Raw genomic sequence first — 14,329 nt, 5'->3', positions numbered from 1 at the left:
ATTAGAAGGCGGAAATAAAGACAAAGCCTTCAGAATAGAATCAGAAACAAATTCTTTAAAATTCATAGGTATATCATGCACATTAGAGGTTGAAGGAACTGCAACTGGCAATGTACTATTACTGATGGAAACATTCTCTGCATGTAAAAGTTTATCATGACAACTATTACAAATGACATTAGGAGATATACTCTCCACAAATTTACAACAAATGCACTTAGCTTTGGTAGAACCGATGTCAGGCAGCAAAGTTCCAACAGATACTTCTGAGGCAGGATCAGATTGAGACATCTTGCAAAATGTAAAAAAACAACAACATATAAAGCAAAATTATCAATTTCCTTATATGGCAATTTCAGGAATGAGAAAAAATGCAAATAGCATAGCCCTCTGACATAGAAAAAGGCAAGAGGCAAACAGCAATGGGGTAATAAATAATGAAAAAAATTTGGCGCCAAGTATGACGCACAACATAAGTGAAATTTTTTTGGCGCCAACCATGTCCAGAAATGACACACTCGTGTCACTAACGACGCAACCCTGTGTGAACAACTCAGCGTCAACTACGACGCCGGAAGTAACAAACTGCCGTCAACGGACGTGCCTTTTCGCTCCAAAAAATTGTTGCGCCAAGAATGACGCAATAAAGTGTAGCATTTGGCGCACCCGCGAGCCTAATCCAGCCCACAATTTGAAACAAAGTAGTCAATTGAAAAAAGACTAAACCCCAGGTAAGAAAAATATTTCTTAATATTTACTTTCCCCACATATGAAACTGACAATCTGCAAAAGGAAATACATGAACCTGACTCAAGGCAAATATAAGTACAATACATATATTTAGAACTTTATATTAATGCATAAAGTGCCAAACCATAGCTGAGGTGTCTTAAGTAATAAAAAACATAATTACCAAAAGACACCCATCCACATATAGCAGATAGCCAAACCAGTACTGAAACAGTTATCAGTAGAGGTAATGGTATATGAGAGTATATCGTCGATCAGAAAAGGGAGGTAGGAGATGAATCTCCCCACGACCGATAACAGAAAACCTATGAAATAGACCCCCGCTAGGAAAATCATTGCATTCAATAAGTGATACTCTCCACATCCCTCTGACATTCGCTGTACTCTGAGAGGAATCGGGCTTCAAAATGCTGAGAAGCGCATGTCAACGTAGAAATCTTAGCACAAACTTACTTCACCACCTCCATAGGAGGCAAAGTTTGTAAAACTGAATTGTGGGTGTGGTGAGGGGTGTATTTATAGGCATTTTGAGGTTTGGGAAACTTTGCCCCTCCTGGTAGGATTGTATATCCCATACGTCACTAGCTCATGAAAGAAATAAGCTACATTAAGGCACATCAGTGGCACAGTATATCATTTAATCAACCAGCCTCTTTATATTAGTAGATCTATTCTGCATGGTTTATCTCTTGCCCCAAACGCTCTAGAAAGTGATGATGTTTTATCTAAGCGACACAGAGCCACTTCTAGTCAATAGAACTAAACATCAAATCACAGTAGACTCCAATATTCGTGTAACCTCCCTCATTAGCTCAGCTTGTTTCACTTTATTATAATGGCAGGCTTCCCATGTACTAGCCCTTCATCTGAAACAAAATCTTGCTAAATTTCCTGATATCCAGTAATATGTCTCTGTGTTTCTTTCTGACAAGACGTCTGAAAATATCTTGTATACAGTGTTTGCCCAATTTAAATGATCAAACAAAAATATCAAACGAGCAAGGTAGTAAATCTCTGATAGCCATACTTACTCAAGTAGTGTGAGGAAATTCAGTAGCTCCTGGGGGGGAATTTTATTCCAGTAACTGATCAGTGAATCTAAAAAATAAAATAAAAAATATATAATACATTTTCTTTATATCCATTCAAAAAGTCACAATATTCTGTAGAGACTAGTAATATAAACATGCAATGTAAATAGTAAAGTAAAGGGACAGTATATTATAAAAAAAAATTTCCCTTAATGTGTTTCCAGTGACTTGTTATACCTGCTGTAGAGTATAAAGTGTATGGAAAAATGATTATTTAAGTTTCTTTCTGCTTATTAAATAGCTGGTTTGTTCTTTGACATCACAACCCATCATGGTTTGAGCTTGTAGGGAAATCAGATCTCCTTACGTTATCAATTTCTGTACACACGAAAGATTCAATGGGGTAGATTTAACAAATGGCGGGCGTATGCTGTCAGCATTTATCATAGCACAAGCATTTCTGGTGAAATGCTTGTGCAATGCCACCCCCTGCACATTCACAGCCAATCAGCCGCTAGTAGGGGGTGTCAATCATCCCGATCGTATCTTAAGTCCGCTGCTTATTATCTGCTGATTCCGGCAAGCCGGTAGGCTGGAGCAATATGAGCAGCATACACTACTTAATAAATTGCCCCTTATCTCTGTTTGTATAACAAATCCCAATACTTAAAGAGAACAATTGGAAATTAACATTTTATGTCTTGTCTCTTCTACCTCCCACTGGGTGCAAACCCAAAAAATTTATTTGGTGATTTAGACAGAGCATACAATTTTAAAAAGGTTTTCAATTTACTTCTGTTATCAAATTTGCTTCATTCTTATGATATTCTTTGTTGAAGAGATGCCTAGGTAGACGTCTGGAGCACTACATAGCAGGAAATAGTTCTGCCATCTAGTGCTGTTGCAAATAGATGACATTCTTGCAAAACTGCTGCCATATAGTGTTCCAATAATGGGGAGGCTCCTAAGCGTACATCCTGCTTTTTAACAAAAGATACCAAGAGAACAAAGAGAAAAAAAGAAAAATATGTTTTCATTTAAACAGACTTATACTGTATTGGATGATCATTTTCATATCCATTTAAATATAAAACATGTACTTTGCATACTTTTTGCCAACTGGGTGGCATTTTGCACTAATATTTTGCACTATTGTCTGCTATAAATACATTTTACATAAGCTATACAAAGCACAAATTAATTGCATCAATTAATGTAAACTTATTGAATTAAACTTTGTGGAACAAGGATTAAAATAAATATTAGCTCATTTTAGTTTAATATTATCTTTAATGTTACCCAAGTAGTCAGTAAAATCATCCAGGCGGTGTGCCCATTGAATTTAAAAATTGTTTTACTCATCCTTTTGCCTGTAATATGTTCTGATTTAAAACAAGCCCTATAGAGAACATTGGCATCAGATTAATAGCGGTTCAAGAAAAAAATGAAAACTTACAGGAAAATGCAAATAGTACCTGAGGAAATATAACATTTAGAAGAAAATAAAAATATTCGTAAACCTCAGTTATAAAACATTGGTTAGTAATAGTTTTTGTAGTTCCCAAAAACAAATCAGACCACTATGTAACTAAAAAAGAGATTTGTATTTGCTTCTGTTTTATATAGTGAATGTAGAAAGCCTCAGTAATGCATTAGTTATCTCCTAGCAGCACTTTGTCTACGTTTGCTTGTTCTTCTAACAGAGATTTAGGGCGTAACGCAACGTAACTACCGCAGATTTCAAAAAGTCATTTTTCAATGGCACTTCCTTTGCGCCAGTATTACGAGTTTGCCTGGGAGGCCAAAAAGTGAGCGGTACAGCCTATACCGTGAAGATTCATACCGTAAAAGTCAGTAGTTATGGCTTTTATGTTACAACGCCGTAACATAAAACTCATAACTAAAGTGCTAAAAAGTACACTAACACCCATAAACTACATATTAACCCCTAAACCGAGGCCCTCCCGCATCGCAACACTAAAATAACATTTTTAACCCCTCATCTGCCGCTCCCGACATCGCCGCCACCAGAATAAACAGATTAACCCCTAAACCGCTGCACTCCCACATCATAATCACTAGTTAAATATTATTAACCCCTAATCTGCTGTCCCCAAAATTGCTGCCACTATTCTAAAGTTATTAACCCCTAAACCTAACCCTAACACCCCAAAGTTTAATATAATTAAAATCAATCGAAATAAAAATTAATATAATTAACTAAATAACTCCTATTTAAAACTAAATACTTACCTGTAATATAAAACATAAGCTAGCTACAATATAACTAATAGCTACATTGTAGCTATCTTAGGTTTTATTTTTATTTCACAGGCAAGTTTGTATTTATTTTAACTAGGTAGAATAGTTACTAAATAGTTATTAACTATTTACTAACTACCTAGTTAAAATAAATACAAATTTACCTGTGAAATAAAACCTAACCTGTCTTACACTAACACCTAACCTTACACTACAATTAAATCAATTACATTAATTAAATACAATTAACTAAATTACAAAAAAACCCCACTAAATTACACAAAATAAATAATAAAATAAATTATCAAATATTTAAACTAATTACACCTAATCTAATAGCCCTATCAAAATAAAAAAGCCCCCCCAAAATAAAAAAAATCCCTAGCCTAAACTAAACTACCAATAGCCCTTAAAAGGGCCTTTTGTGGGGCATTGCCCCAAAGAAATCATCTCTTTTACCTGTAAAAAAAAAATACAAACACCCCCGCAACAGTAAAACCTACCACCCACACAACTAAACCCCCCAATCTAAAAACCTAAGCTCTCTATTGCCCTGAAAAGGGAATTTGGATGGGCATTGCCCTTAAAAGGGCAATTAGCTCTTTTTCCACACAAACCCTAAGCTAAAAATAAAACCCACCCAATAAACCCTTAAAAAAACTAACACTAACCCCCGAAGATCCACTTACAGTTTTTGAAGACCCGACATCCATCCTCAATGAAGCGGCAGAAGTCCTCAGCGAAGCCGGCAGAAGTCCTCAACGAAGCCGGGAGAAGTCTTCATCCAAGCGGGCCGAAGTCTTCATCCAAGCCGGCAGAAGTCTTCATCCAGACGGCATCTTCTATCTTCATCAATCCGGCGTGGAGCGGCTCCATCTTTAAGCATCCTCTTCTTTCCACGGCGACTGAAGAATGAAGGTTCCTTTAAGGGACGTCATCCAAGATGGCATCCCTTGAATTCCGATTGGCTGATCCAATCAGCCAATAGGATTGAGCTTACATTCTATTGGCTGATTGGAACAGCCAATATAATGCGAGCTCAATCCTATTGGCTGATAAAAAAGCTTCATTCTCCTATTTTAACCCTAAGAGGTGAAAAAGAAAAGAGAGAAAATAGAGAGAGAAGAGAGAGAAGAGAAACGAGGCAAGAGAGAGAGAAAATAGAAGAGAGAGAAGAGAAAGAGAAGAGAGAGAAGACAAGAGAGAAGAGAAGAAAGAGAGAGAAGAGAAGAGAAAGAGAAGAGAGAGGAAACAAGAAAGAGAAGAGAGAGAAGAGAGAGGAGGGAAGAGAGAGAAGATAAGAGAGAGAGAAGAGAGAGAAGAGAAGAAAGAAGAGATAGACTAAGCAGAGAAGAGAGATAAGACAAGAGAGAGAAGAGAAGAAAGGTAGAGAAAAAAGACAAGAGAGTGAAGAGAAGAAAGAGAAGAGAGAGAGAAGAGAGAGAAGAGAAGACAAGATAGGGAAGATAAGAAAGAGAAGAGAGAGAAGAGAAGACAAGAGAGGGAAGAGAAGAAAGAGAAGAGAGAGAAGAGAGAAGATAAAGACAAGAGAGAAAATACAAGAGAGAGAAGAGAGAGGAGAGAAGGAAGAGAAGAGAGAGAAGAGAGAGAAGAGAAAGAGAGATAAGAGAGAGAATAGAGAAGACAAGAGAGAGAAAAGAAGAAAGAGAAGAGAGAGAAGACAAGAGAAGACAAGAGAGAGAAAAGACAGAAGAGAGAGAGAAGAGAAAGAGAAGAGGGAAGAGAGAGAAGAGAAGACAAGAGAGAGAAGAGAGAGAAAATAGAGGAGAGAGAGAGAAGAGCAAGAAGAGAAGAACAAGAGAAAAGAAAGAGAAGAAAAAGAGGAGAGAGAATAGAGAACAGAAAAGAGAGAGAAGACAAGAGAGAGAAAAGAAGAAAGAGAAGAGAGAGAAGACAAGAGAGAAGAGAAGACAAGAGAGAGAAGACAGAAGAAGAGAAGAAGAAGAGGGGAGAGAAGAGAAGAAAAAGAAGAGAGAGAGGAGAGAAGACTAGAGAGAGAGAAGAGAGAAGAGAGAGAAAATAGAGGAGAGAGAAGAGAAAGAGAAGAGAGAGTAGAGAGAGAGAGAGAAGAGAAAAAGAAAGAGAAGAGAGATAATAGAGAAGAGAGAGAGAGAGAAGAGAAAAAAGAGAGAGAAGAGAAGGAGAAGAGAGATGAAAAGAAAGAAAGAGAAGAGAGAGAAGAGAAAGAGAAGAGGGAGAAGAGAGAGAAGGGAAAGAATACAAGAGAGAGAGAGAGAGAGAGAAGAGAGAAAATAGAGGAGAGAAAATAGAGGAGAGAGATGCAGCAGCTGCAAAAATGTAAAACTCTCAAAAAGCCAGAAAGATCACTGATCTGTGGATGCACAACAATACCTTTGCTTCACGATAGTGGCGCCCAGGAGGAAGATGAGTACCTTCACCAGCCAGCACGTGCAAAGGGTTAAAATAGGACGACTTTGAAGAGCGTTGTACTCACAGGAGGAAAATCAATAGCATGGTGAGCAGTAACTATGCTGTAATAGCTGTTCCCAGCAGTTAATTTCCCCTTAAGTTGCATACTTACGCCTAGATTTAGAGTTCTGCGGCCAAAGGGGTGCGTTAGCTACGCGTGCTTTTTTCCCCCCGCACCTTTTAAATACCGCTGGTATTTAGAGTTCACAGAAGGGCTGGCTTCTCAGTGCGTTAGGCTCCAAAAAGGGAGCGTAGAGCATAATTTAACGCCACTGCAACTCTAGATACCAGCGGTGCTTACGGACGCGGCCAGCTTCAAAAACGTGCTCGTGCATGATATCCCCATAGAAAACAATGGGGCAGTTTGAGCTGAAAAAAAAAAACCTAACACCTGCAAAAAAGCCGCGTTCAGCTCCTAACGCAGCCCCATTGTTTTCTATGGGGAAACACTTCTTACGTCTGCACCTAACACTCTAACATGTACCCCGAGTCTAAACACCCCTAACCTTACACTTATTAACCCCTATTCTGCCGCCCCCGCTATCGCTGACACCTGCATATTTTTTTAACCCCTAATCTGCCGCTCCGTAAACCGCCGCTACTTACATTATCCCTATGTACCCCTCATCTGCTGCCCCTAACACCGCCAAGATGGCGTCCCTCGAATTCCGATTGGCTGATAGGATTCTATCAGCCAATCGGAATTAAGGTAGGAAAATTCTGATTGGCTGATGGAATCAGCCAATCAGAATCAAGTTCAATCCGATTGGCTGATCGGATCAGCCAATCGGATTGAGCTCGCATTCTATTGGCTGATCGGAACAGCCAATAGAATGCGAGCTCAATCTGATTGGCTGATTGGATCAGCCAATCGGATTGAACTTGATTCTGATTGGCTGATTCACTCAGCCAATCAGAATTTTCCTACCTTAATTCCGATTGGCTGATAGAATCCTATCAGCCAATCGGAATTCAAGGGACGCCATCTTGGATGACGTCCCTTAAAGGAACCGTCATTCTTCAGTTGGACGTCGGAGGAAGAAGATTGGTCCGCGCTGGAGGTCTTCACGATGGAGCCGTTCCTCATCGGATGAAGATAGAAGATGCCGCTTGGATCAAGATGGTTGCCGGTCTGGATCGCCTCTTCTTCCCGGATAGGATGAAGACTTTGGAGCCTCTTCTGGACCTCTTCAGCCGCAGGATTATGGATCGCCAGCCCCCGCTTGGGTTGGATGAAGATTTTGGAGCCAGGACCGATCGGTGATACCCGGCGAGGTGAAGATAAGGTAGGAAGATATTCAGGGGCTTAGTGTTAGGTTTATTTAAGGGGGGTTTGGGTTAGATTAGGGGTATGTGGGTGGTGGGTTTTAATGTTGGGGGGGGGTATTGTATGTTTTTTTTTTACAGGCAAAAGAGCTGAATTATTTGGGGCATGCCCCACAAAAGGTCCTTTTAAGGGCTGGTAAGGTAAAAGAGCTTTGAACTTTTGTAATTTAGAATAGGGTAGGGGATTTTTTTATTTTGGGGGTCTTTGTTATTTTATTAGGGGGCTTAGAGTAGGTGTAATTAGTTTAAAATTGTTGTAATATTTTTCTAATGTTTGTAAATATTTTTTTATTTTTTGTAACTTAGTTCTTTTTATTTAATTGTAGTTATTTGTAGGTATTGTATTTAATTAATTTATTGATAGTGTAGTGTTAGGTTTAATTGTAGGTAATTGTAGGTATTTTATTTAATTAATTTATTGATAGTGTAGTGTTAGGTTTAATTGTAACTTAGGTTAGGATTTATTTTACAGGTAAATTTGTAATTATTTTAACTAGGTAACTATTAAATAGTTCTTAACTATTTAATAGCTATTGTACCTGGTTAAAATAAATACAAAGTTGCCTGTACAATAAATATAAATCCTAAAATAGCTATAATATAATTATAATTTATATTGTAGCTATATTAGGGTTTATTTTACAGGTAAGTATTTAGCGTTAAATAGGAATAATTTATTTAATAAGAGTTAATTTCTTTCTTTCATGTAATTAGCAAGAGTCCATGAGCTAGTGACGTATGGGATATACATTCCTACCAGGAGGGGCAAAGTTTCCCAAACCTCAAAATGCCTATAAATACACACCTCACCACACCCACAAATCAGTTTTACAAACTTTGCCTCCTGTGGAGGTGGTGAAGTAAGTTTGTGCTAGATTCTACGTTGATATGCGCTCCGCAGCAGGTTGGAGCCCGGTTTTCCTCTCAGCGTGCAGTGAATGTCAGAGGGATGTGAAGAGAGTATTGCCTATTTGAATTCAATGATCTCCTTCTACGGGGTCTATTTCATAGGTTCTCTGTTATTGGTCGTAGAGATTCATCTCTTACCTCCCTTTTCAGATCGACAATATACTCTTATATATACCATTACCTCTACTGATTCTCGTTTCAGTACTGGTTTGGCTTTCTACTACATGTAGATGAGTGTCCTGGGGTAAGTAAGTCTTATTTTTGTGACACTCTAAGCTATGGTTGGGCACTTTTTTATAAAGTTCTAAATATTTGTGTTTAAACATTTATTTGCCTTGATTCAGGATGTTCAATATTCCTTATTTCAGACAGTCAGTTTCATTATTTGGGATAATGCATTTGAATAATCAATTTTTTTCTTACCTTAAAATTTGACTTTTTTCCCTGTGGGCTGTTAGGCTCGCGGGGGCTGAAAATGCTTCATTTTATTGCGTCATTCTTGGCGCGGACTTTTTTGGCGCAAAAAAATCTTTGTTATTTCCGGCGTCATACTTGTCACCGGAAGTTGCGTCATTTTTTTGACATTTTTGCGCCAAAAGTGTCGGCGTTACCGGATGTGGCGTCATTTTTGGCGCTAAAAGCATTTAGGCGCCAAATAATGTGGGCGTCTTTTTTGGCGCTAAAAAATATGGGCGTCATTATTGTCTCCACATTATTTAAGTCTCATTATTTATTTGCTTCTGGTTGCTAGAAGCTTGTTCACTGGCATTTTTTCCCATTCCTGAAACTGTCATTTAAGGAATTTGATCAATTTTGCTTTATATGTTGTTTTTTCTATTACATATTGCAAGATGTCTCAGATTGACCCTGAATCAGAAGATACTTCTGGAAAATCGCTGCATGATGCTGGATCTACCAAAGTTAAGTGTATTTGCTGTAAACTTGTGGTATCTGTTCCTCCAGCTGTTGTTTGTATTGAATGTCATGACAAACTTGTTAATGCAGATAATATTTCCTTTAGTAATACTACATTACCTGTTGTTGTTACATCAACATCTAATACTCAGAGTGTTCCTGTTAACATAAGAGATTTTGCTTCTAAATCCATTAAGAAGGCTATGTCTGTTATTCCTCCTTCTAGTAAACGTAAAAAGGTCTTTTAAAACTTCTCATTTTTCAGATGAATTTTTAAATGAACATCATCATTCTGATTCTGATAATGATTCATCTGGTTCAGAGGATTCTGTTTCAGAGGTTGATGCTGATAAATCTTCATATTTATTCAAAATGGAATTTATTCGTTCTTTACTTAAAGAAGTCTTAATTGCATTAGAAATAGAGGAATCTGGTCCTCTTGATACTAAATCTAAACGTTTAAATAAGGTTTTTAAATCTCCTGTAGTTATTCCAGAAGTTTTTCCTGTCCCTGATGCTATTTCTGAAGTAATTTCTAGGGAATGGAATAATTTGGGTAATTCATTTACTCCTTCTAAACGTTTTAAGCAATTATATCCTGTGCCATCTGACAGATTAGAGTTTTGGGACAAAATCCCTAAGGTTGATGGGGCTATCTCTACTCTTGCTAAGCGTACTACTATTCCTACGGCAGATAGTACTTCCTTTAAGGATCCTTTAGATAGGAAAATTGAATCCTTTCTAAGGAAAGCTTACTTATGTTCAAGTAATCTTCTTAGACCTGCTATATCTTTAGCGGATGTTGCTGCAGCTTCAACTTTTTGGTAGGAAGCTTTAGCGCAACAAGTAACAGATCATAATTCTCATAGCATTGTTAATCTTCTTCAACATGCTAATAATTTTATTTGTGATGCCATCTTTGATATCATTAGGGTTGATGTCAGGTATATGTCTCTAGCTATTTTAGCTAGAAGAGCTTTATGGCTTAAAACTTGGAATGCTGATATGTCTTCTAAGTCAACTTTGCTTTCCCTTTCTTTCCAGGGTAATAAATTATTTGGTTCACAGTTGGATTCTATTATTTCAACTGTTTCTGGGGGGAAAGGAACTTTTTTACCACAGGATAAAAAATATAAAGGTAAATTTAGGTCTACTAATCGTTTTCGTTCCTTTCGTCACAATAAGGAACAAAAGCCTGATCCTTCCCCTACAGGAGCGGTATCAGTTTGGAAACCATCTCCAGTCTGGAATAAATCCAAGCCTTTTAGAAAGCCAAAGCCAGCTCCCAAGTCAACATGAAGGTGCGGCCCTCATTCCAGCCCAGCTGGTAGGGGGCAGATTACGATTTTTCAAAGAAATTTGGATCAATTCGATTCACAATCTTTGGATTCAGAACATTGTTTCACAAGGGTACAGATTAGGCTTCAAGATAAGGCCTCCTGCAAGAAGATTTTTTCTTTCCCGTATCCCAGTAAATCCAGTGAAGGCTCAAGCATTTCTGAAATGTGTTTCAGATCTAGAGTTGGCTGGAGTAATTATGCCAGTTCCAGTTCTGGAAAAGGGGCTGGGGTTTTACTCAAATCTCTTCATTGTACCAAAGAAGGAGAATTCCTTCAGACCAGTTCTGGATTTGAAAATATTGAATCATTATGTAAGGATACCAACATTCAAAATGGTAACTATAAGGACTATTCTGCCTTTTGTTCAGCAAGGGCATTATATGTCCACAATAGATTTAAAGGATGCATATCTGCATATTCCGATTCATCCAGATCACTATCAGTTTCTGAGATTCTCTTTCCTAGACAAGCATTACCAGTTTGTGGCTCTGCCGTTTGGCCTAGCAACAGCTCCAAGGATTTTTACAAAAGTTCTCGGTGCCCTTCTGTCTGTAATCAGAGAACAGGGTATTGTGGTATTTCCTTATTTGGACGATATCTTGGTACTTGCTCAGTCTTCACATTTAGCAGAATCTCATACGAATCGACTTGTATTGTTTCTTCGAGAACATGGTTGGAGGATCAATTTGCCAAAAAGTTCATTGATTCCTCAGACAAGGGTAACCTTTTTAGGTTTCCAGATAGATTCAGTGTCCATGACTCTGTCTCTGACAGACAAGAGACGTCTAAAATTGGTTTCAGCTTGTCGAAACCTTCAGTCTCAATCATTCCCTTCGGTAGCCTTATGCATGGAAATTCTAGGTCTTATGACTGCTGCATCGGACGCGATCCCCTTTGCTCCTTTTCACATGCGACCTCTTCAGCTCTGTATGCTGAACCAGTGGTGCAGGGATTATACAAAGATATCTCAGTTAATATCTTTAAAACCGATTGTACGACACTCTCTGACGTGGTGGACAGACCACCATCGTTTAGTTCAGGGGGCTTCTTTTGTTCTTCTGACCTGGACTGTGATTTCAACAGATGCAAGTCTGACAGGTTGGGGAGCTGTTTGGGGGTCTCTGACAGCACAAGGGGTTTGGGAATCTCAGGAGGTGAGATTACCAATCAACACTTTGGAACTCCGTGCAATTTTCAGAGCTCTTCAGTCATGGCCTCTTCTAAAGAGAGAGTCATTCATTTGTTTTCAGACGGACAATGTCACAACCGTGGCATATGTCAATCATCAAGGAGGGACTCACAGTCCTCTGGCTATGAAAGAAGTATCTTGAATACTGGTATGGGCGGAATCCAGCTCCTGTCTAATTTCTGCGGTTCATATCCCAGGTATAGACAATTGGGAAGCGGATTATCTCAGTCGCCAAACGTTACATCCGGGCGAATGGTCTCTTCACCCAGAGGTATTTCTTCAGATTGTTCAAATGTGGGGACTTCCAGAAATAGATCTGATGGCTTCTCATCTAAACAAGAAGCTTCCCAGGTATCTGTCCAGATCCAGGGATCCTCAGGCGGAGGCAGTGGATGCATTGTCACTTCCTTGGAAGCATCATCCTGCCTATATCTTTCCGCCTCTAGTTCTTCTTCCAAGAGTGATTTCCAAGATTCTAAAGGAGTGCTCGTTTGTTCTGCTGGTGGCTCCAGTATGGCCTCACAGGTTTTGGTATGCGGATCTTGTCCGGATGGCCACTTGCCAACCATGGACTCTTTTACAGTTTCTTCAGGATGGTTTGGATAAAGGTTTGTCTGCAAGTTCCTTGAAAGGACAAATCTCTGCTCTTTCTGTTCTTTTTCACAGAAAGATTGCTAGTCTTCCTGATATTCATTGTTTTGTACAAGCTTTGGTTTGTATAAAACCTGTTATTAAGTCAATTTCTCCTCCTTGGAGTTTGAATTTGGTTCTAGGGGCTCTTCAAGCTCCTCCGTTTGAACCTATGCATTCGCTGGACATTAAATTACTTTCTTGGAAAGTTTTGTTTCTTTTGGCCATCTCTTCTGCTAGAAGAGTTTCTGAATTATCTGCTCTTTCTTGTGAGTCTCCTTTTCTGATTTTTCATCAGGATAAGGCGGTGTTGCGAACTTCTTTTAAATTTTTGCCTAAGGTTGTGAATTCTAACAACATTAGTAGAGAAATTGTGGTTCCTTCATTGTGTCCTAATCCTAAGAATTCTAAGGAAAGATCGTTGCATTCTTTGGATGTAGTTAAAGCTTTGAAATATTATGTTGAAGCTACTAAAAATTTCAGAAAGACTTCTAGTCTATTTGTTATCTTTTCCGGTTCTAGGAAAGGTCAGAAGGCCTCTGCCATTTCTTTGGCGTCTTGGTTAAAGTCTTTGATTCATCTTGCTTATGTCAAGTCGGGTAAAACTCCGCCTCAAAGGATTACAGCTCATTCTACTAGGTCAGTTTCTACTTCCTGGGCGTTTAGGAATGAAGCTTCGGTTGATCAGATTTGCAAAGCAGCAACTTGGTCTTCTTTGCATACTTTTACTAAATTCTACCATTTTGATGTTTTCTTCTTCTGAAGCAGTTTTTGGTAGAAAAGTACTTCAGGCAGCTGTTTCAGTTTGATTCTTCTGCTTATAATTTCAGTTTTTTTCATTATAAGATTTAAACTTTGTTTTGGGTGTGGATTTTTTTCAGCGGAATTGGCTGTCTTTATTTTATCCCTCCCTCTCTAGTGACTCTTGCGTGGAAGATCCACATCTTGGGTAGTCATTATCCCATACGTCACTAGCTCATGGACTCTTGCTAATTACATGAAAGAAAACATCATTTATGTAAGAACTTACCTGATAAATTCATTTCTTTCATATTAGCAAGAGTCCATGAGGCCCACCCTTTTTTGTGGTGGTTATGATTTTTTTGTATAAAGCACAATCATTCCAATTCCTTATTTTTTATGCTTTCGCACTTTTTTTCTTATCACCCCATTTCTTGGCTATACGTTAAACTGATTTGTGGGTGTGGTGAGGGGTGTATTTATAGGCATTTTGAGGTTTGGGAAACTTTGCCCCTCCTGGTAGGAATGTATATCCCATACGTCACTAGCTCATGGACTCTTGCTAATATGAAAGAAATTTTTATCAGGTAAGTTCTTACATAAATTATGTTTTCGTTAGATTTAAATTATATTTAATTTAGGGGGGTGTTAGTGTTAGGGTTGGACTTAGCTTTAGGGGTTAATCCATTTATTACAGTAGCGGCGAGATTAGGTCGGCAGATTAGGGTTTAATAATTGAAGTTAGGTGCCGGCGATGTTAGGGAGGGCAGATTAGGGGTTAATAC

The 14,329-nt window shown here is 38.5% G+C and overlaps 1 protein-coding gene across 3 annotated transcripts in view; it reads right to left on the bottom strand.

Annotated features, from left to right (window-relative positions):
* DOCK11 (dedicator of cytokinesis 11) overlaps window positions 1–14,329 on the bottom strand; it is a 923,283-nt gene that overhangs the window by 469,289 nt on the left and 439,665 nt on the right. For all 3 annotated transcript variants that reach the window (XM_053699249.1, XM_053699251.1, XM_053699250.1), the window contains one exon: window positions 1,782–1,848. In XM_053699249.1, the coding sequence (XP_053555224.1) occupies window positions 1,782–1,848 (67 nt within the window). The remainder of the gene's footprint in view (window positions 1–1,781; window positions 1,849–14,329) is intronic.

The sequence above is a fragment of the Bombina bombina genome, chromosome 1 (genome assembly GCF_027579735.1).
Source record: "Bombina bombina isolate aBomBom1 chromosome 1, aBomBom1.pri, whole genome shotgun sequence".
Lineage (NCBI taxonomy): Eukaryota > Metazoa > Chordata > Amphibia > Anura > Bombinatoridae > Bombina > Bombina bombina.
The sequence above is the reverse complement of the archived record's forward strand: the minus strand, read 5'-3'. Positions and strand labels throughout refer to the sequence as shown.